Source organism: Centropristis striata, chromosome 15, assembly GCF_030273125.1.
Source record: "Centropristis striata isolate RG_2023a ecotype Rhode Island chromosome 15, C.striata_1.0, whole genome shotgun sequence".
NCBI classification, from domain to species: Eukaryota; Metazoa; Chordata; class Actinopteri; order Perciformes; family Serranidae; genus Centropristis; species Centropristis striata.
In genome coordinates this window covers 36,588,882-36,611,649 of record NC_081531.1, presented here as the reverse complement: position 1 = coordinate 36,611,649, position 22,768 = coordinate 36,588,882, and the positions used below count along the sequence as shown (strand labels likewise).

The 22,768-nt window shown below is 36.4% G+C and overlaps 1 protein-coding gene across 2 annotated transcripts in view; it reads left to right on the top strand.

Annotated features, from left to right (window-relative positions):
* Positions 1-2,514: 2,514 nt before the first annotated feature.
* The window catches only part of dclk1a (doublecortin-like kinase 1a), a 95,082-nt gene continuing 74,828 nt past the window's right edge, over positions 2,515-22,768 (top strand). For both annotated transcript variants that reach the window (XM_059351434.1, XM_059351432.1), the window contains exons 1-2: positions 2,515-3,343; positions 6,658-7,007. In XM_059351434.1, coding sequence (XP_059207417.1) covers positions 2,983-3,343; positions 6,658-7,007 — 711 coding nt within the window. In that variant the 5' untranslated portion in view covers positions 2,515-2,982. The remainder of the gene's footprint in view (positions 3,344-6,657; positions 7,008-22,768) is intronic.

Genomic DNA, 22,768 nt, shown 5'->3' with positions numbered 1-22,768 from the left:
TGCTGCTCTTTATGGATAGTCTCATTGGTTTTAGCCCACATGCCAAAATATAAATTATTATTATTTTTTTTTTATTTTTTATCATATATATCTTTATTGGGTTGTCAGGACATAATACATATTCAGTCAGAAAAGGTACAATTCACCCATTTTCCCCCCTTTTAGAACAACCCCCCGCCCCCCGAACCAGAGAGTTACATTCACATAAAATAAGCAAAAAACAATAAATAGTAATGATAATGAGAAAATACAACTCTCTCCCCCTCAAAGAAAAACAGGAGGGGTGAACAGTAGCCAAATAAACAATTAAAAAAAACGAAAAATAAAAATAAAAATATACATGTATACATACATACACACATACATATACATACACATAAAACAAAACAAATAATAATAATACTAAATAAATAAATAAATAAAATAAAAAGGGACATTTAGATAAATTATTTTTTTGATTAAAATAATCAGAAAACATTGTCATACAAATAAAAAAACAACACAAAGTGTTTTAGACAACACAACACCAGAGCCAGCAACCTGTACCAAGAAGTAAACCAGATTAAATTACATAAATAACTGAATAAGTAAACAAAGTTCAACTAGAGGCATAAAACACAAATAAAAAATATATTGGACGATAAAGCTCTACACTGTGAAAAATAATCTGTTAAATTTACGGTAAATTACCGGCAGCTGTGGTTGCCAGAACTTCACCGTAAAAAAATGAAAAGAGGGGGTTTTCTACTGTAAATTTAAATATCAGCAAAAACTAATTTAGACTGAATATTCTCGTTATTTTTAAGGTAATTGTGTCATTCATTCACACATCATGGCAAATCTCCATTAACTTTACATGAAAATGTTATATTTTTACAGCAAAACTGTGCGTTTCCTACAGTTCATGACAGTAAAAGTAAAAATTGTGCTATTCCTTGATTTACGGTAATTAAAAGTGTCCACTACGGTGATACACAATTTTTAATTTTACGCCCCATTCCTGATGCAATTTGACAGTGTTTTACTGTAATTTCTACAAACATTTTTTACAGTGTAGTAAAGCCAAATTACAATGATGTAATACAATAAATATTTTAACAGGTAAAAATAAACAAATAATAATGGTGATAATAATAAAACGTAATTAAAGACCAGACTAAAAAAGTGAAATCCAATAAATAATGAGTGATAAAATTAAAACTAGATCTAGACTTAACTTTTTATTTATAAAAAAATATGATTATTATTGATTAATATTATTATTAATAATAACAATAAATATTTTAACAGGTAAAAATAAACAAATAATAATGGTGATAATAATAAAACTTAATTAAAGACCAGACTAAAAAAGTGAAATCCAATAAATAATGAGAGATAAAATTAAAACTAGATCTAGACTTAACTTTTTATTTATTAAAAAAAATATGATTATTATTGATTAATATTATTATTAATAATAACAATAAATATTTTAACAGGTAAAAATAAACAAATAATAATAAAACGTAATTAAAGACCAGACTAAAAAAGTGAAATCCAATAAATAATGAGAGATAAAATTAAAACTAGATCTAGACTTAACTTTTTATTTATTAAAAAAAAAATATGATTATTATTGATTAATATTATTATTAATAATAACCATAAATATTTTAACAGGTAAAAATGAACAAATAATAATAAAACGTAATTAAAGACCAGACTAAAAAAGTGAAATCCAATAAATAATGAGAGATAAAATTAAAACTAAATCTAGACTTATCTTTTTATTTATAAAAAAATATTATTATTGATTAATATTATTATTAATAATAACAATAAATATTTTAACAGGTAAAAAGAAACAAATAATAATAAAACGTAATTAAAGACCAGAATAAAAAAGAGAAATCCAATAAATAATGAGTGATAAAATTAAAACTAGATCTAGACTTAACTTTTTATTTATAAAAAAAAAATATGATTATTATTGATTGATATTTTTGGCGCTATTTTAAGGAGCAAAGCTCTGAAACTAAAATAAATAAAATAAAAGAGAGAGGCTCGAGCCCACCCCCCAGCCGACGCACCTCTTTGATGCTGGGGGGGGGGCAGGAGGACCAGCAGCACGAGAGTGGGAGCCGCGTGGGTCTGCATCCTAATGAGGGGGGGGGGGGGGGGGGGGGGCGCTGAATGGAAATCACGACGGAGTGACGTGGAGGAGGAGAGAGGAGGAGGAGGTGGCTGAAAAGAGGAGGGGAGGGGAAGCAGCTGCTACCAGTTCATTCCTAGTCCAGCCTCTGCTGCTGCTGCTGCTCACACACACACACACACACACACACACACACATACTGGTGTTGGTGGTCGTGGTGGTGGGCACGTCACGTCAACCGGACAACAAAGGGAGCAGAGGGGGCTCAGTGCAGCCGGAGAGGAGAGTCACTTCTCACATCTACTGGGAATAAACCATCATCAGACTGGAGGTGACCGTCACAGAAGCGTTAACTGCGCGCGTGGGTAAGCCTGTCATTATCAGTGATCAATGAGTGATCAATGCCTGATCATGTCATGTGTGTTATTGTTTTTAAAAACACTCCAAAAGTAACATTTCATATTGTAATCAGTGTTCTGATCATGTTTGAGTCGCAGGTTCAGCTCCTGCTGCATGTGCGTCCTGCTGAATATTTATTATGAATTAATAGTCTGTTATTGATTCGTGACTGCTCCCTCTCCATCCGGCTGCGCCTCGCAGCGATCAGGCGCAGTTGTTGGACAGTGTGCGGGTTCATGAGGCTTCATGCTGCCCGCTGCTCGGCTTAACAGCACTTAATCTGTCATTAGGGAGTTATTTTCAGACGGAGCAGCAGAGACCGGGTCCCGGCGGATACTTCACCTCTCCTCTGCTCTCCTCGGATCATTCTGCTTCTTTTTCTTTACTTATTATTCAACTTTCCATCTCCTCCAGACAGTACAGCGGTACTAGTGAGCCTCGGCAGTGAGATGGAGATGGAGCACTTCGACGACCGGGACAAAGGTCAGAGGCACGGCCGCTCCAGCGCCAAGCTGAACGGGGTGCCGAGCCCGACGCACAGCGCGCACTGCAGCCTGTACCGGACCCGGACCCTGAAGACCCTCACCACGGAGAAGAGAGCCAAAAAGGTCCGCTTCTACCGCAACGGGGACCGGTACTTCAACGGGATAGTGTACGCCATCTCCACGGACCGGTTCCGGACCTTTGACGCGCTGCTGGCCGACCTGACCCGCTCCCTGTCCGACAATGTCAACCTGCCGCAGGGCGTCCGGACCATCTACACCCTGGACGGAACCAGGAAGATCAGCAGCATCGAGCAGCTGGTAGAAGGTGAGTAGAGCGTTACAGCACACCTGAGGGTTTCAGGTTTTAGGTTTTATTTTATTTGCACAGTTAGAATTACATAAAATGACAAAGATAACATGTAAAGTGCAGAAAAATGTCATAGTTATTAGAAAGAAATAAACTGATAATAGGAAAAAACACATGTATAACATCAACAAGTTATAATGACAATAACAAAAACAATTAAAAACAAAAATTAACATGTTAAAAAAGTGTATTTGTGTGTGAATTAGAGGACTCTGCTTAGAGGGCTGGATCAGGTCTGATCGGGTCATCATAACCACTTTTTGTTGGATATGTTGTCCCAGAAATAACTGCAATAGGAAATGTTATTATCATGTTAAGATAATATAATGCCACTGATGTTATGCCAATATAATAGCATAATAATGCAAGTACACCCTTTGAAACTTTTTAAGAATATTCAGATATTTAAACTGTAATAGTAAAAAAAAAATCCTAATTTCCTAATTGTTTTAATAAGATAAAACCACATAACCAAAACAATATATAAAATAGGTTATTGTGCTCAGTTTACAAAAACTGCACTGAAATAAATATTGAAAATGTAAAAAAAATATTGTTAAAATATAAAAAAACAAAAAATAAAACCACATAACCAAAACAATAAATAAAATAAATAATTTGTCTCTGTTTACAAAGCAGAAATATTAAAAATGAATATTAAGCATTTGACACAGGGATATAGAATAATTCATTAATTAGATAATTAATTATATAGTCAGTCAATCAGTATTGGTTTAAATACACTATATTTATAATATTTTTACCATTTGACCTGTTTAAATGTATTGAAGTTGTTCTTTGTTTTCATCAGAGCTACCAGACTTTATTACCAAAAACAGTAATTTTACCTTGTATAGTACAGTGTATTATAGTTTACCTTGCTGCCTTGATTGTTTTGTTTGTTTGTGTTATTGTTTCACTTTTTTAGCGTTTTAAAGGCTGATTTCATATTCACCAAAGTCTCTATAACAATAACAGACAAACTTAACGATCGCGGCTGCAGCAGACCAGCAACTTTGATGTTATGTAAGGTTAAATTACTGATTTTGCCACTGGACTCTGGTGGCCTGAGGTGAAGCAAAGAGGCACAATTTAAACCACCAACCCACTTCAAAAAAACCCTTTTACTGCATGTATATTTCTTCTTGTGCATATTGCCTCATTGTCTTATCAGCAGCTAGAACATAATCCAAAATCTAGTGACACGTCTGTCTGCACGTCTTCCTCTGCTTTAAAGAACAAACGCTGCCTGATCTGATCAGCTGACATCTTTCCCTGCTCGTCTTCATCTTCGTCGTAGGGAGCACAGTGGGAAATGTGAAGTGAACATTAAATTTAGGGGTTTAAAATCAGCCTGGACAAGCTGGTTTTTATGGGCGCTGCTCTATAAAACTGGCTAAGCACATTGTAGATTAATGTTATGGGGATTAAATGTCTCATTTGATGGCCATATGGTGAAACAGACACGTTTCAGCTGAGATTATCTCCTCTTGATGTGTTTTACTCTCCAAGGAGCAACACGGGAATAGCTGCAAGTTGTTTACATCTGTGGTTGATATAGGATATATATAAATATATATATAATCTCTTTTGTTCATTCTAAACCTCATCTCATTCTGCCAATATTACCGTACGTAATGTATGTAACTAAGGACATTTACTCAAGTACTGTGTGAACTGAGGTATGTTTACTTAACTTGACTATTTTCCATTTCATGTAACTTTGTACAATATATATATATATATATTTGAGGCAAATATTATGCTTTTTACTCCACTACATTTAGCTGCCAACTTTTTGTTAATTTTCAGGTGGAGATTTAACATAAAATCATGAGAAAATTTAAAGCGATTCAACTTTTTTTTATATTAAACCTCATAATAATATATTAAAATGAGCCCTATCTCTACAAAATTAAAACACTGCTTACATGAATGCATCAATACAAATAATATAACAACATTTGGAATGTATATAACAATCTGAGTGGCTCCATTCTGCATAACTACTACTTTTATTTTTGATATTTTAAAACCATTTTGATACTTTTTTACTTTTACTTCAGTAAGTTTTGAATGCAGGACTTTTGTTGAGTAATTTCAAACTTTTACAGAAGTAAAGCATGTGAATCCTTCCTCCACCACTGCTAATATCTATATAATAACCAATTTTACTGTGGGGGCCAAGGAGGGGCCAGTGTTTAATCAGAGGGGCACATTAGCACATGAAAAAATGGCAAAGATGATATTTAGGCATTCAAAATCTTTGAATGTCTTGAAAAAGACACAAAATGACCAAAAAAGACACAAAATGAGAAGACAGAATAACCAAAAAAACCCCACAGAAGACAAAAAAAAGAGACAAAATTACCAAAAAAAGACACAAAATAACTAAAACAGACACAAAAAAGACACATAAATGACACCAATGACAAAAAAGACACAAAATGATAAAAAAAAGACACAAAATAACTAAAAAAGACACAACAACAGACACAAAATGACCAAAAAAGACACAAAATGAGAAGACAGAATAACCAAAAAACCCCCACAGAAGACATAAATATGACAAAAAAAGACACAAAATTACCAAAAAAAGATACAAAATAACTAAAACAGACACAAAAAAGACACATAAATATACACCAATGACAAAAAAGACACAAAATGACAAAAAAAAGACACAACAACAGACACAAAATGACCAAAAAAGACACAAAATGAGAAGACAGAATAACCAAAAAACCCCCACAGAAGACATAAATATGACAAAAAAAGACACAAAATTACCAAAAAAAGACACAAAATTACCAAAAAAAGACACAAAATAACTAAAACAGACACAAAAAAGACACATAAATGACACCAATGACAAAAAAGACACAAAATGACAAAAAAAAGACACAAAATAACTAAAAAAGACACAACAACAGACACAAAATTACCCAAAAAAGACACAAAAAGACACAAATGACCAAAAAAGACACAAAATGACTAAAAAAAGACACAACAACCGACACAAAATTACCAAAAAAAGACACAAAAAGACACAAATGACCAAAAAAGACACAAAATGACTTACAAGACATGAAAAGAATTTTAAAAATGGACAAAATAGCCCAATAAGACTCCAGAGAGTTAAACTATTACACATTCTGGGTTCATTTTGTGTACAATGAGATATTGTTTGAACAAAAAAATGTCAGAATTGTTCCATTGTTCATCGTTTAATGTAATCTGATCTCCTTGTTTCCTTCTCTTCACCCCACCAGGTGACAGCTACGTGTGCAGCTCCATCGAAGCGTACAAAAAGTTGGATTACACGAAAAACGTGAACCCCAACTGGTCGGTGAACGTGAAGGCGTCGGCGGCGTCCTCCCGCGGGCCGCCCTCCCTGGGCAGCGCCAAGGCCGGCGGCCCCGAGAGCCGCGAGATCAAAGAGTTCATCCGTCCCAAGCTTGTGACGGTGGTGCGAAGCGGCGTGAAGCCTCGTAAGGCCGTCAGGATCCTGCTGAACAAGAAGACGGCCCACTCCTACGAGCAGGTCCTCACCGACATCACGGACGCCATCAAGCTGGACTCAGGCGTGGTGAAGAAGATCTACACCCTGGAGGGCAAACTGGTGAGTCAAAGTGGCACAAAAGAAGGTTTTTTTGTGGTTGTAGATGATAATCAGCTGATTTTGCAAGCGTTGTAAGCTTCTTTTTGTGTGGATGTGAGACATATCATGTGTTGCTGATTGTTTGGATGATTCAAGGTGTCCAAAAATGGTTCCCAAGCGAAATTTTGAGTTTTTTTACCTCATTTGCATATCAAAATGGCCGCCAAATTGGTCCATTGGACCATTTTCCCCAAGGTTTTTGGAAGTAGACCAGCAAAGATGAGGAAATTAAGTTTCAAGATCTATAGTCTAGAGTCAGAGCAAGGATATAGTGGAGGCTCAGTGTCTTTTTTATGTAAAAAATGACACAAATAATGCTTAATTTCACCTTAAAAGTTGGTATTTTGCATATATGTATATATATATATATATATATAGCTATATATATATGCAAAATACCAACTTAATTTCACCTTAAAAGTTGGTATTTTGCATATATATATATATATATATATATATGTATATATATATATGCAAAATACCAACTTTTAAGGTGAAACTAAGCATTATTTGTGTGGTTTTTTTAAGGCCGACATAAATATTAAATCAACATCACTTTTAAATGTTCCAGTTGGTATTTTGCATATATATATATATATATATATATATATATATATATATATATATATACATAAAAAGCCACTGAGCCTCCACTATATCCTTGCTCTGACTGTAGACTATAGATCCAGAAACTTAATTTCTTCATCTTAATTACCTACTTACAAAAAAACTAAGGGGAAATGGTCCAACGACTGTGCAAGATGGGCAATTTGGTGGCCATTTGATACAAATTAGAAGGTCAAAAACTCAAAATTTCATTTGGGAACCATTTATTTTGATCTACACTCTGGAGGGCAAACTGGTGAGTCAAAGTGGCACAAAAGGTTGTTTTTTTTGTGGTTGTAGATGATAATCAGCTGATTTTGCAAGCATTGTAAGCTTCTTTTTGTGGATATGAGACATATCTTGTGTTGCGGATTGATTCAAGGTGTTTGTAAAGCTTCCAGTCTAAATGCAGCCAGTGGGAGCTGATGGTTTGTTGCAAGTTTCATACATGATGAGTGTTTCCATTGACAGAAACAGACCAGACTCTGAGATCAGAGAGTTTTTGTGTTGCTCTATGTGCAATAGAGAGATTCATCCATCCACGCTGCTGGTTTTGCATTGTGGGGGGGAATAAAGATCAACAGGCTGACAGGAGAAACTGGCTAAATATTTAATGACCACACTCTCGTTTCTCTTTCATGAGCCTTTTATGAATGAAGGAGCGTTTTGTGTCCCAGTGACAGTGAAGAGGGTCAGGAGAAGGTAAAGATGAGAGAATCTATGAATGAGTCTTCTCTCCCACGCTGCTCTGATGTGTGTCAGGGCTTTGCCTCCAAACACGGAAATAAATGGGAGTCATGGCCCCTTGATAGTCCGCCCACCTTTCTAGCTCCCTCTGAGCAGCAGAGAGGAGAGGGAGCTATAAAAAGATCACACTATCACGCCATGCAAGGAGTATCTGTACAGAGTGGTGCATGGATTCTCCATGATAAAATAAATGTGGTAACGGCCACGTTTGGAGCTGTGAAGGAGGTCAAACATACACTACCGGTCAAAAGTTTTAGAACACCCCAATTTTTCCAGTTTTTTATTGAAATTCAAGCAGTTCAAGTCAAATGAACAGCTTGAAAGGGTCCAAAGGTAAGTGGTGAACTGCCAGAGGTAAATAAAAAAAGGTAAGCTTAACCAAAACTGAAAAATAATGTACATTTCAGAATTATACAAGTAGGCCTTTTTCAGGGAACAAGAAATGGGTTAACAACTTAACTCTATGGAGTCTTGGGCTATTTTGTCCATTTTTGAATTCTTTTCATGTCTTTGTAAGTCATTTTGTGTCTTTTTTGGTCATTTTGTGTCTTTTTTTTAGTCATTTTGTGTCTTTTTTTAGTCATTTTGTGTCTTTTGGTGGGTTTTTTTGGTCATTTTATGTCTTTTTTTGTCATTTTGTGTCTTTTTTTAGTCATTTTGTGTCTTTTGGTGTCTTTTTTTAGTCGTGTTGTGTCTTTTGGTGTCTTTTTTTGGTCATTTTGTGTCTTTTTTTGGTCATTTTGTGTCTTTTTTTATTCCTTTAGTCCAACATAAAATGTGATTTTGAATCTTTTTTTTACTTTCAAAACACTATCATGCTCAATCAAGAATTTTAAATGTTGCAAATGTGCATTAATTTCAGAGTACACTGAGACATTAAACTGCATCATTTTCAATTAAATTCTGGAAAAGTTGGTGTGTTCTAAAACTTTTGACCGGTAGTGTATGTTCTCTGTGTTTCTGAGGGAGAAGATGTCAGAGTTTCATGTAATATGTTTCATGTTTTCTCTGCTGATGCTTTGGTCTCTTCCTGTCTCTGGGTCGTGTTTTAGTGTTTTAGCTCCCAACTTATTGAATGTGGCGCCACAGAACCTTTTTCCCTCTGGCATCCGCATCAGAACGACGCCATTATTTTGAAACAGATTGCGTTTGACGTCGAGGGCTTCCTGCCATTTTGTGTCGCACAGTAGTAATCATCTTCTAAATGGCCAATTTGTGACTCATCCTCATGAATACGCTCTCTGCCCCTGTGGGCTTTTTAGTCTTAATTGCCATTTTAGTACTCGGTGTTAGCATTTATCCCACTTCTAACAGATTAATCTTCATGTGTTTGGCTGTGTCCCTGAAAGCCTCGCGCTCTATTCAACGATCCACTGCTAACTCAGCAGGAAGTCATTCCAGATTTCCTGACCTGACCTGCTGTTAGATCCCCGGCACCAGCCAATAAAATCCCGGATCAGGTTTTTCCTTGAGAAACCTACTGTTGGGGATTAAACTCACGCTTTTGCACAACGCCCCCTTAACTCTGCAGTGGCCATCGCTGCTGATCATCTTGGAGATTACACAATAAACGCTGCTCTCGCCCAGTTCACCCCGCTGCGATTGGAAGTAAGACTATTATGGTTATGCTATTTTTAGACGTGGTATTGATTGGGCCTGTAGGCATGGTAACATGCTCACTGCCAAATTGGTTGGGTTGGGCTGAGTGCAGAAGCATTATTTTAGTGTGTGTGCGTGGGTTAATGCATGTGGGAGAGTTTGTGTTTGCCATCATGTTGTTAAGAGAAGAGAAAAGTGGAGAATGTTCAGAAAGAATTTAGATGACTGGATCATATCAATGCAACAGGAGATCCATGTGTGTTTAAAGTGTAAGAGGTGGAAAGTAACTAAAGGTACTAAAAGTACAACTACTCAAATATTGTACTAAAGTAAAATCTTAAGGTACCATTATGTAACTTTATTCTATTACTTCACTGTATTTAAGAGGCAAATATTGTACTTTTTACTCCACTACATTTAGCTGCCAGCTTTAGTTTCTTTTCAGGTTAAAATTTTAAAGTAATATTAATAACTTTATTTACATAGTACCTTTAAAAACAGCGTTTGCAAAGTGTTTTGACACTCAAATCAAAGATTTCTGCCGGAACAAGCTCAAGATAGAATCAAGGTAAAATAAATACAAGAAGACAAAGACATAATATCATATTTATCAGAAAAAAATCATTAAAAAAAAACAAAATAAACTGATAATAAAAATTAAATTAAATTAAACTCTATTCTATTAAAAAAAATAGAAAATAAAAAATATAAAAAAATCTGGGTACACAAAAAATGCAAATAAATAGGTAGAATTAAAAAGTACAGACCAAAAAAGATAGAAAGGGAATGATTTAATATGAAAAACATGATCAATTTCTTTTTATATATTAAATCAAATCAAAACAAAACAATATATCAAATAGTTAAAATGAGCCCTACCCTGACAACTGTACAATAATGCAATAATGCATCAATAGTAAGAATCCAATAAAATATATATAGAATATATGTTTATAGATATATAACAATATGAGTGGAAGCATTCTGCATAACGAGTACTTTAACTTTTAATAATAATAATAATAATAATAATAATCCATTTTATTTATAAGTGCCTTTCAGAACACCCAAGGTCACTTTACAAAAAAGCATAAAATAATTTAAAAACAGTGGCAACAAAATAAAACATGGAACAGTATTGAGACGGTGAGTGGGTGACTGGGTGGTGTATGCTTGTCTGAACAGATGAGTTTTGATACTTTAAATACATTTCAGTCAGTAAGTGTTTGAATACAGGATCTAAATATTTCTTCCACTGAGGAAATCCTGTTTCTGAATAGGTGAAAGGTCTCAGAAAACACTGAATAAGCGTGTAGAAAATGTAAACCCTCTATGAAATGTGGTTAATCCATGTTAGCATGAGCATTACACAGAGAATCAGGCTTAGCATAGCAGAAAACAAACATAAACTATGTCTAAATACATGTGAGTGAAAAGTTAAGTCCCAACAGGAGCATGTGGAGCGAGGACTGGTGAACAAACTGCATGTTAACGACACTTGATTATACATTATTGAATATCAGGTGTGTGCTAGAGGTAATTACCTGAGTGCGAACAAGGATAAGGTTACTTTAAGGGTTAAGTAGAGTGTGTGTCTGTGTGTGTGCACAGCAAGGTTATAATAGTTTTGGATTTTTCATTAGTTTTAGTTTTAATTTTGTTGTGAATTTTTGTTTTCAAATTCAGTTAGTTTTAGTTAGTTTTTAGAGTGAGTTTTCTAGTTTCAGTTTAGTTTTTATTTTTTGAAAATGCTTAGTTTTAGTTTAGTTTTTATTAGTTTTAGTTTTTTTGTAATGGGCTATGTGTTGGGTGCGAGATTCAAAGAGGTCATAATAAATGTTTCCTTTATTTCCTTTGGTTTATCATCTCAGCCCCAATAAGGTTATTAACTCTTACAGTTCTGGGTGTTTTGAATTTTGGTTCTAGTGTAAACATCCCAGTCTCAGTAAACATATTCACCATGTGTTGCATGTTCAAATAGAAACACTGAATTATGAATGAAAAAAGTTGACAAAAACGAAAACTAAGGACATTTCCACTATAATTTTAGTTCGTTTTAGTTAGTTTTGTAACCACAAAATACAGTTTCAGTTAGTTATCGTTTTTTAAAAAACTCTAGTTTTTATTTTTATTTCAGTTAACGAAAATCTGTTTTCAATTCTAGTTTTCGTTATTTCGTTAACTATAATAACCTTGGTGTACAGATGCATGCATGTTTTTCTGCTGCTGAGCTGTGTCATTCATTGAGCAGAAGTAGGTTTCTGGGCCTGACTGCCTGTTACGTTGAGTCTCAGCAGAGAGAGAGAGAGAGAGAGAGAGATAGGGAGAGAGATAGGGAGAGAGAGAGAGAGAGAGAGAGAGAGAGAGAGAGAGAGAGAGAGAGAGAGAGAGAGAGAGAGAGAGAGAGAGAGAGAGAGAGAGACCCTGTAATGAGGCCAGAGACGGGGCAGCAGGGTGTAAACGTTTATATCCCCGAAGCCTCATTCTTCGTTCTTCATCTCATTCTCTGCGTCACAAATCAAGAGTAAACTTTTTCCAGAAGTTTTTTGGTTAAAATGCTGCAACTAAACTGTGCTGAGATGAATAATCCATTATGTTTTTGGCATTTGAAGAGTTCAACCGAGAGTCTGTTTCAGCTGCAATTCATCCTCGCTCCTCTCATTATGACTTTATAATCTGCACTCTGCACATTTCTCCACTTAAATGTGCACTAAGTTGTATATAGTATATTATTATTATTGTATATTTGTATATTGTTAAATGTCTTTTCTTAGATTGTTTATTTTTTATCTTTATCTTTAAAATTGTGTGAAACTTTGCGGCTGTAACAAAGAAATTTCCCCACTGTGGGATTAATAAAGTCAAATCTGAATCTGAATCTATATTTATATGTGTATTTATGCGTATACATATCTGGATTTTTGAGGGCTTGCTTAATAGTTTCATTTCTTTGCTTTGAGGACAATATTTCTGCCAAAAGTTTATTTAATTTCACAAAGTGACCCAAACTTGTGAAATATTTCATATTGTCTGAATACAAGCAGCCGTACAAGAACTTGAGCAGAATATATCACATACATACAGTCACTATAATGTACTATATAGACAAAAACTCTCTTATCAGGCACTTAATGCCACCGTTTGACACTTGATCATTGCTACAAGCACAAAAACTCCCCTGTGTGTTTGACAGAGGCATATGAAAATATTAATACACTTTAGTTTTGCGTTTTTATGTTTTGCTTTTTTCCTTTTATGGTCTTCATCTGTTCTGTCTTGTAATCAGCTTGTTAATGATCTGTGAAGCACTTTGAGCTGCACTAAGCTGCATGAAAGGTGCTTTAAAATCTAGTTTGATTGAATAAAATGTGGATCAGCTGTTCTGATGCATGCTGCAATATTTTTGCATACTTTTATGCACTTTTATCAAAATTAGATTGAAATTGCATTATATTGCAACACCTCGACACATTCACTGGCCATATTATTAGCCAGCAAGGTGTACCTAATAAAGTGGTGGTGTGGTCTTCTGCAGAGCTTGGTTGTAACAGTGGTTGTTTGAGGTAGAGATGGTTGTTAGATCAGCAGTTTGTGTTTCACCTTTTTCTCCATTCTGGTGCTCCGCTTGAACTTCAGCAGCTCGCCTTCACCACGTCTACACTGCAAAAAAGCCAACTTGTATTTTTTGGCCTAAAACAGTGATTTAAGTTGGTAAAACTTGGAAATATAAATTATTGACATTTAGGGCAATAATGTAAGTTAGCACAACAAAGGAAGCCAGTTGTCTGCTCAAAAACAAGTTGGTGAGTTGTTGTTACTTATATCTTTAAGTTGGGGTTCACAACAAGGGACAATAGTTCTGATAACTCTTATTTCTTTGTTGGGAAATGCGGGAAAGCGGTGAAATTCTGTTATTAGCGAAAGCTAGCGGCTAACTGATGCTAGCAGCTAACTGATACTAGCGGCTAACTAATGCTAGCGGCTAACTGATGCTAGCGGCGCTGCTTGTTACAGCTACAAGAGTAGCCATTAGCGTATCAATGCTAACTCAAAATTGTGGTCACAACATTAGCTGACATTTCATAGCGGCGTTACAATCGTGCCAATTCAGCACATTGCAGAAGTTAGCAGAAGTAAGGATTAAAAGTTATTACAATGTAAAATTATAAGTTAAAAAATCTGAATTCAGAGTTGAGCAAACTCAAAAACAAAACTTAAAATATTTAGTTTAATTGTCCAACTTAAAATTTTATCAAAGTTTGTTGCCTTTAAATTTTTAGTTCACCTGACTTTTGTACACTTTTGTACATTTCTAAATGCATTGAGTTGCTGCCGTGTGATTGGCTCATTAGTTTATTGTGTTAATGTGCAGGTGAACAACAGGTGTACCTAATAAAGTGGCCGGTGAGTGTATACCATAACCCTTGTATAATGATATGTATTATATTGCAGATTTTTTCGGCAAACTTTCTGCAAACTTCTGCAATGTGCTGAATTGGCACGATTGTAACGCCGCTATGAAATGTCAGCTAATGTTGCGACCACAATTTGGAGTTAGCATTGATACGCTAATGGCTACTATTGTAGCTGTAACAAGCAGCGCCGCTAGCGTTAGTTAGCCGCTAGCGTTAGTTAGCCGCTAGCATCAGTTAGCATCAATCCTATTGTGACCATCTTCCTTTTCCCCTTTTCTTTGGCTTTAAGTCAAAGTTATTGGATAAACTTGATTTTCTTTGGTGTACACACGTAGATTATTGTTACATGCTTACATGTGAGCACTATTATTATTATTATTATTATTATTATTATTATTATATTGCAGATTTTTGCCAACACACAGCTGTTATGTTGGCTATAAAAATGTTTTGATGTTTGTTATGACTGTTGCAGCATTTCCCATATTTGGCTGTTTTTTTCTTTAGCTGATAATAATGATGGTGGTAGATATAGAGGAGCATCTGATACGTTGTGGGAGCTTCCTCCTCTGTGATGCTTCTGGATATCGTGTTTCTGTGTGAAATACGAGCGACTGAGTGAGAAAGAATCTCTCGGGTTGCTCCCCCAGCGCTCTATTGATCCAGCCCCTGTCTCAGGTCTCAGTGTGTGATAGGTGATATTTTTAGCTCCGTCCCCTCTCCTCCGGGGGTTACCACCACCTCATATTTCTCAGCGAGCTCTTCACCTTGGCCAGCCTCTGTGATGATTTGATCTAGTTGCCTAGGAACGGCCCGACCTGCTGTGTGATGTCATACAGCAGCGCGGCGTGAGGGAATAGCTGGATCGGTCTGATCAAGAAGATAGACGGCCTGTAAGTGGCTTAGAGCACGGACATGGCTGGCCTATTAATACATGTAAGCTCTGTTTACACACACACACACACACACACACACACACACACACACACACACACACAAGGCGGCGTGTGGGACAGCAGCTGCCAGCCCCTGAGCCTCGCAAGCCTCACGCACACTTAGCCACAGATAGTGACACACACTCTTTTATTTAATGGAATCATCTAGATTTGCACTCATGCATCAGCAGACATTAACTGCAGGCGATTATCAACCAGTGCATGAAGTGATGCCACTTAGTTGTCTCTCAGGCTGGTTGCTTTTGGTTTTATAAGTATCTCATTAATGAGCTTCTTTTTGGTCTAGCATGGGGAAGACGTAGCACCCGGGATGCAAATACAGGATGTGCACAAAACACAAAACACTCACAATTCACCTACACTGTAAAAAAGGTTTGTAGAAATAACAGTAAAACACTGTCGAATACATCAGAAATAGGGCATAAAATGAAAAATTGTATATCACTGTATTAGACGCTTTTAATTACCGTAAATCAAAGAATAGCACAAAACTTTTACTTTTTTTCTGTCATAAACTGGAAGAAACACACAGGTTTTAGGTAAAATATATCATTTTCATGCAAAATTTGTGGAGAAATACCATGATGTGTGAATGAATGACACAATTATCCTACAAAATAACAGGATTATTCAGACTAAATCACAGTTTTTGCTGATATTTACATTTAAATTTAGAATAGAAAATCCACTCACTGTAATTTTTACGGTGAAGTTCTGGCAACCACAGCTGCCGGTATTTTTCTGTAAATTAAACAGATTATTTTTTACAGTGCATAGGGGCGTGAGAGCATATCCCTGGTAGAGAACATATCACTGAGGCTGCAGGTGTTTCCCCCTTCCATTCTCTCTGTCACCATCAATAAAGCAGGTAATCTGCCAAAAAATCTTTAAAAGAGAATTCACCCAAATGCCAAACATATTTATTTCCCACTTCATCCTACAGTGCCATCTATGCACATGGTTTTGTTTTTATTTTCCAAGTTTCTGTGTTTAGAAATTACATTTAAAGGGGTATCTTTTCTTTGGAAAACTACAAACTTGTGTTTTGAGCACTGTGATTAACTGTTAAACTCTACAGGAAACGGTAATGCCCTGCTAAAATAAGACGACTAAATTAAAGTCTGACAGTAAAAACTTAATCAAACTTTTTTAAATGGTAAATGGACCTGCACACTGTAAAAAATGTTTGCATAAATAACAGTAAAACTCTGTCAAATACATCAGAAATAGGGCATAAAATCAAAAATTGTGTATCACTTTTAATTACCGTAAATCAAAGAATAGCAGAAAACTTTTACTTTTTTCTGTCATAAACTGTAGGAAACACACAGTTTTGCATTTTCATGCAAAATTTATGGAGAAATACCATGATGTGTGAATGAATGACACAATATCCTAAAAATAAAGGGACTACTCAGTCTAAATGACAGTTTTTGCTGATATTTACATTTAAATTTAGAATAGAAAACCCTACTCAATGTATTTTTTACGGTGAAGTTCTGGCAACCAAAGCTGCCGGTATTTTACCGTAAACTAAACAGATTATTTTTTACATTGCACTTATATAAATCGCTTTTCTAGTCGCTTTGCGACCACTCAAAGCTCTTTACACTACAGACTGACTCATTCACTCATTCACACACACATTCATCCTGGTGGCAGAGGCTGCCCTAAACGCTGCCACCTGCCACCAGCAGGAATTCATTCACACACTGATGAACGCAGCATCGGGAGCAATTTGGGGTTCAGTATCTTGCTCAAGGATACTTCGACATGTAGCTGCCATGGTCGGGGATCGAACCACCAACCTTCCGATCAATGGGTGACCACTCTACCAACTGAACCACAGCCGCCCCCAAATCTGTGATTGTTGCAGTTTTATTCTCTCTGTCACCATCAATAAAGCAGGAAAAATGCAACAAAAAATAACATATTTCCTGCTTTTTCGTTTAGAAATCACATTACTCCAGATTTAGGGTTTTACAAGACACAAGATCAAAAATCAAGCAGCAGATTCATAAATATTCTGACCTTTTTGTCTGTAGCATGTTTCAGACTCTAAATATACTGATTCTTAAACTTCCATAAACCTGTTCTCAAACCATGGGAGTGGTATTAGTTGGAACTGGGTCTAGAAAACCTCAATAATCCAGTTTATCCAGAGTAGAAAGCAAAATTCTTTTGTTTTGTTTCTTTTTTGTAATTTGAGTGAACCATTTATTTTAACGTAACTAAATAAATCATTATAGTCTATGCTACAAACACTGCAAAAAAAGAAAAGTTGGGTGAACTCAAAATTGCAAGGCAAAAAAAATTCGATAAAATTTTAAGTTGGACAATTAAACTAAATATTTTAAGTTTTGTTTTTGAGTTTGCTCAACTCTGAATTCAGATTTTTGTCAACTCAACTGTAAGTTGTACTAACTTATAATTTTACATTGTAATAACTTTTAATCCTTACTTCTGCTAACTTCTGCAATGTGCTGAATTGGCACGATTGTAACGCCGCTATGAAATGTCAGCTAATGTTGCGAACACAATTTTGAGTTAGCATTGATACGCTAATGGCTACTCTTGTAGCTGTAACAAGCAGCGCCGCTAGCATCAGTTAGCCGCTAGCATCAGTTAGCCACTAGCATCAGTTAGCCGCTAGCTTTCGCTAATGAATGGGAAGGAATCCTATTGTGACCATCTTCCTTTTTCCCTTTTCTTTGGCTTTAAGTCAAAGTTATTGAATAAACTTGATTTTCTTTGATGTACACACGTAGATATTTAAATTATTGTTACAGGCTTACATGTTAGCACTATTATTCTTTGTTTGCCATGTTGTTTTGGATGTATTATCAGTCTACACTGTAAAAAAAAACCCTGTTGTTTTTACGGTAAAAAAACGGCAGCTGTGGTTGCCAGAACTTTACCGTAATAAATACGGTAGAACTTTTTTTCAATATTAGGGTAAAATGATATTAGCACTGTTGATTTCACGTTTAAGATTGCCATTTTATTACATTTTTTATTGTATAAATAAAAAAGTTTTTCCTTTAAAAGAAACGCTGTTCTGCCATATAATTGACAAGAAAATACTTTATAAATGCTGCATAAATTAAAGATTTTACCATTAAATATTACAGTCTATTTCTGTTGGTGTTTAGTACATTTAACAGTTAGGAAAAGTATTTTTTTTTACAAAAGATAAATGCAAAAATTACAGTGATGACTTATAATATTATTGTAAAAATACTGTTTTGGCTGATACATTTAAGGTGTTTCATTGTTACTGAAACTGAATTTATCATTTTACAGACTTTTACTGTCATGGTTTAGCAGTTTTTCACCGTAAAATCTACAGACATTTTTTAGAGTGTATGAAGTATATTGGCAGCAGTTTTGAGACTTCTCTTGAAAAATCTAATTATTCATCTTTCATTCAGACTTATGCAGACTTATGAAAATCATGAAGATGAAGTGACCTTGTTAGAGCTGCTGTTGCATAAGTTTTACCTTCCATTTATTTAACTTAACATGCAGAGTCCTTTTAGCAGAGTACCTTATACACGTAGTGTTTCATGGTTTCACACTAATTAAATGTTGCATGTTAACCAGAGGTGATCTGTAGGAGGAGAGTGTGATGAAGCACTTGTTCACTATCTGCAGTGCAGCTCTCACTCCTCAAACCGCATCGTTGGCCTGTTCTTCTCCTTGTTGGCAAGACTGAAGAGCTTTTAATATCCTTTTATCTTCTGTTTTCTCTGCAGCCTCCTTCTCCTCTGTGCCCATTTTATTTCTCATTTTCTCTCCACACATTACTATTCCTGCTCCTCTCTGCATCTGCACCATCATTTCTCCTCTTATGCAATGTTTATAATAACTTCCTATCAGCTGATTTGCTGTCTTCACGTCCATCAGCTTTCCTCTGATCCTCCCTCTCTCTCTCTCTCTCTCTCTCTGTCTGTCTCTTGCTGTCAATACGCCATTGTTTTTACGGCTGTTTAGTCCTCATTTAATTAGCACGCTCTGCATGCACCCCCAAATCCTAGAGCTGCAACATATGGCATATCTCTGCCTCTCTCCTCCCCCATCCCCCCTCTCTCTCTCTCTCCGTCTCCAGTTTCATTTTTAATCTCTTTTTTGTTTCCTCAGTTTGTCTCTCACTTTTCTCCTAGTTTCTCTCCCTCCCTGTCCTCCCTTTTCTCCTCACTGGCCTCCATCCAGCTCTGCAGGGACTGTAGCAACGTCACTGCAAAACATTGCGTCTAATGAATTGTGGAGATTATGTTCATATACAAAGCATTCAGCTGTTTGTTTGTTTTTTTAAAATCTCTATCTGACAGATTTTTATGATGATGTCACTTTTTGTTCTGCAGAGGAGGATTGTGGGAAGCAAAGTCCATCTGCCCCTGCTGATTTGCTGAGTCACAGCGAGTCAGCGCAGCATGGTGTGTGTGTGTGTGTGTGTGTGTGTGTGTATGTGTGTGTGTGTGTGTGTGTGTGTGTGTGTCATGCAGAGTATTTGTTACTATCCAGTGTGTTTGCAGTGTGACATGTTTATAGAGCGTTTCTCTGCAGAAATCGGATCATTTAAGAGTTTTTTTGCATGTAAGTGGGTTATTTTGGAGGTGTTGCTTTGGATTTTTTATTTATTTTTTCCTCTCTGTGTCTGTGTTTCAGTCAGTCACTCAGTCTGTGTGTCTGTTTACCAGCAGAGAGAGTGACTGAGGCAGATTGGAGGGCTGTCTGTAGTCACAGGACCTGCTGCCAAATTAGAATCAATGGCAGACGTTTCCAGCTCAGGCAGACTGTTGACAACCTCGTCACACCACAACTTCTCCACACACACACACATACACACACACACACACACACACACACACACACACACACACACACACACACAGTCTTACTCATGCACCTGACTCACTCTCTCTCTAATCTCTCTCGACCCAATCTGCATCTGAAAGATTGTATCCCAGCATGTTGCCGTTTAAGTTGCACAAAGATCGGGGCCGACATCTCTCTCCTGTCAGAGGGAACTGAACAAACAACTAACAACAACTAAAAGAAACAAACAAACAACTCCCCTCCTCCCCTCCTCTGTCTGTCCCCTCACACAGTTTAGTCTGTCTCCTCGTGTACTAACACGTTCAGCACGCTCATAATATATTTTTATGCACGTGCATCTTTGGATATGGGTTGAAGCCAACATACTGAAGGGAGAAGAGAGAGATCAATAAAGGGGGAGATGAAAAGAAACAAGTGAAGGAATGAGGCTAAAAGAGAGAGAGGCCGATAAAAGCGAGACAGCATGACAAGACAAAAGAGACGAGGTTAATCAGAGGAGACCCGGGAAACACCAGAGAGGGAAACGGCTCAGACGCTGACGCCATGTTGCATCTGATCTGTGTCCTTGTGGGAACAAAATTCTTTATTTTTTTATTCGTTTAATGATGATTGGCTCCCTTCAGACACATGAAGGACAGGAAAAACACTCAGAAATGCAGATAGAGCTCCAAAAGAAAGTTTGCTCTCCCCCTGTGGAGAGCAGGAGCTGTTACATAAGTTGTTATGTAACAGAGAGCCAGTCTGCTGCTGCTTCTGGTTGGAGGTGAACGCTGCTCACTTAATTGGCCTCACATCACCGCAGCTCTCGTTCTCCTCTTGTTTGTTTTCTGGCTCTTCCTGACTTCCCTCCTTTCCCCCGTCCTTCCTGTCGTTTACCATCTCCTGTCGGTTTCTCTGCTTAGCGAGCTGATTGAGGCAGCGGGAGGTCACGCAGCGTGTGAAAGATGCTTTCATACTGAATACTTTCATTCTGATCGATCCCTGTCTACCTTTCCTCTTGTCAGCTGATGCAACCTGGCCTCACAGAAATCCGTGAAACTGACACGGATTTCGCTACAATGCAAGTTAATGCCAGTCATATCCCGTGGCTATTCCATGGATATTTGTTCCTATTGGTTTGTTCCAAGTCACGTGACTTTCAAGGTCCCGGCGGTCAGAACAAAAAACATGGCGGACAGTTCTCTCATTTTTAGTGAAAAATCAATATTTTGACTTAGTTTCTGCATAAAAATGGATTTTGATCACATTTCTAGCGAGAAATATATGTTTTATTTTCTAAATATTCACTCAGTGAATGTACATAATCACTTTGTATGTTGGAATAGCCACGGGATATGACTGGCATTAACTTGCATTGTAGTGAAATCCGTGTCAGTTTCACGGAAATTTGAGCGAATCCGTGGCTATTCCACGGATTTCTGTGAGATCATGTTGGCTGATGTGGATCCTTCCTTCTGCCTGAAATTATTTCAGTCCCCCTCCAGTGGAAGGATTTGCATTTCATCAGTTTCTCTCTGAGAGAGAAGCAGATATTTTCTGTATAACTGCTGTATATTCCTGACAGTGATGAATGTTTTGTTTGTGAGCCTCCAGCAGATTTTAAAAGCCATTCTCAGGTCAGATTGTTCTCTGAGCTCTGTGGAGGATATCACTCAATGTCTTTCATCAAATGTGGGCATGTGGCGTTAATTCTACTTATGCAATCATCACAATAATACAGTAGGAGACAAAGGGCTTCATGCAAGAACCACTCACACAAACAGATTAGTTCTCAACAGGTTTGTGAAAGTGGTTTAGGAGAACATTCACCCATTTCTCTCAGTGTTTGAGTTTACAAGTGATCCAGACCTGTTGCAGGAGTCATGCACAGTTTTTCATTAATGGATTGTTTTATCCATTCCTTTAGAGTGATTTTGAGTTTCACAAATGAAAATGTTCTCTCATACAGAGACTCTACGGTACTTCAATGAGAAGTAAATGTTTTAAAACAAATCACTGCTAATGTCTTTAAGATAAGTGTGATTTAACCCTCAGGAGACACCGATAACACTGATCACATGACGTGAAACTTGAAACAGTTGTTGTTTGATGATTTTAGGCCAAATAAAACCAGAGATCAGGTCAAATGTATTTAGTATAAACATACAGAAATAGATGCTCTCCTCATTTTGACCTCTTTTATGTTATATTTGTAACATTTAAAATTCTTATTTGAGCATGATTGTTTTAATATAAAAAATGATAAAAAAGAACCCCAAATAAATCCATCATTTGTCTGTCTGTCTGTCTGTCTGTCTAAAACAACAATTTTCAGGTCATAAATGTGAAGTTGTGCTGAAACAAATGACACCAACATGGCATGATAAACATTTTGTTAAGTGGAATATACAGACAGAATGAAAAGGAGTCAAAAACAGACAAAATAGCCCAAAAACCACAACATACACATCCTGTAACTTGCAAATGAATGTCAAACTTATTTATATTGATTATGATCTCACCACGAGGCCACAAACTGCTGGCCAGTCTCCATTTCTTTCTCCCTTTATCTGCTATCAGT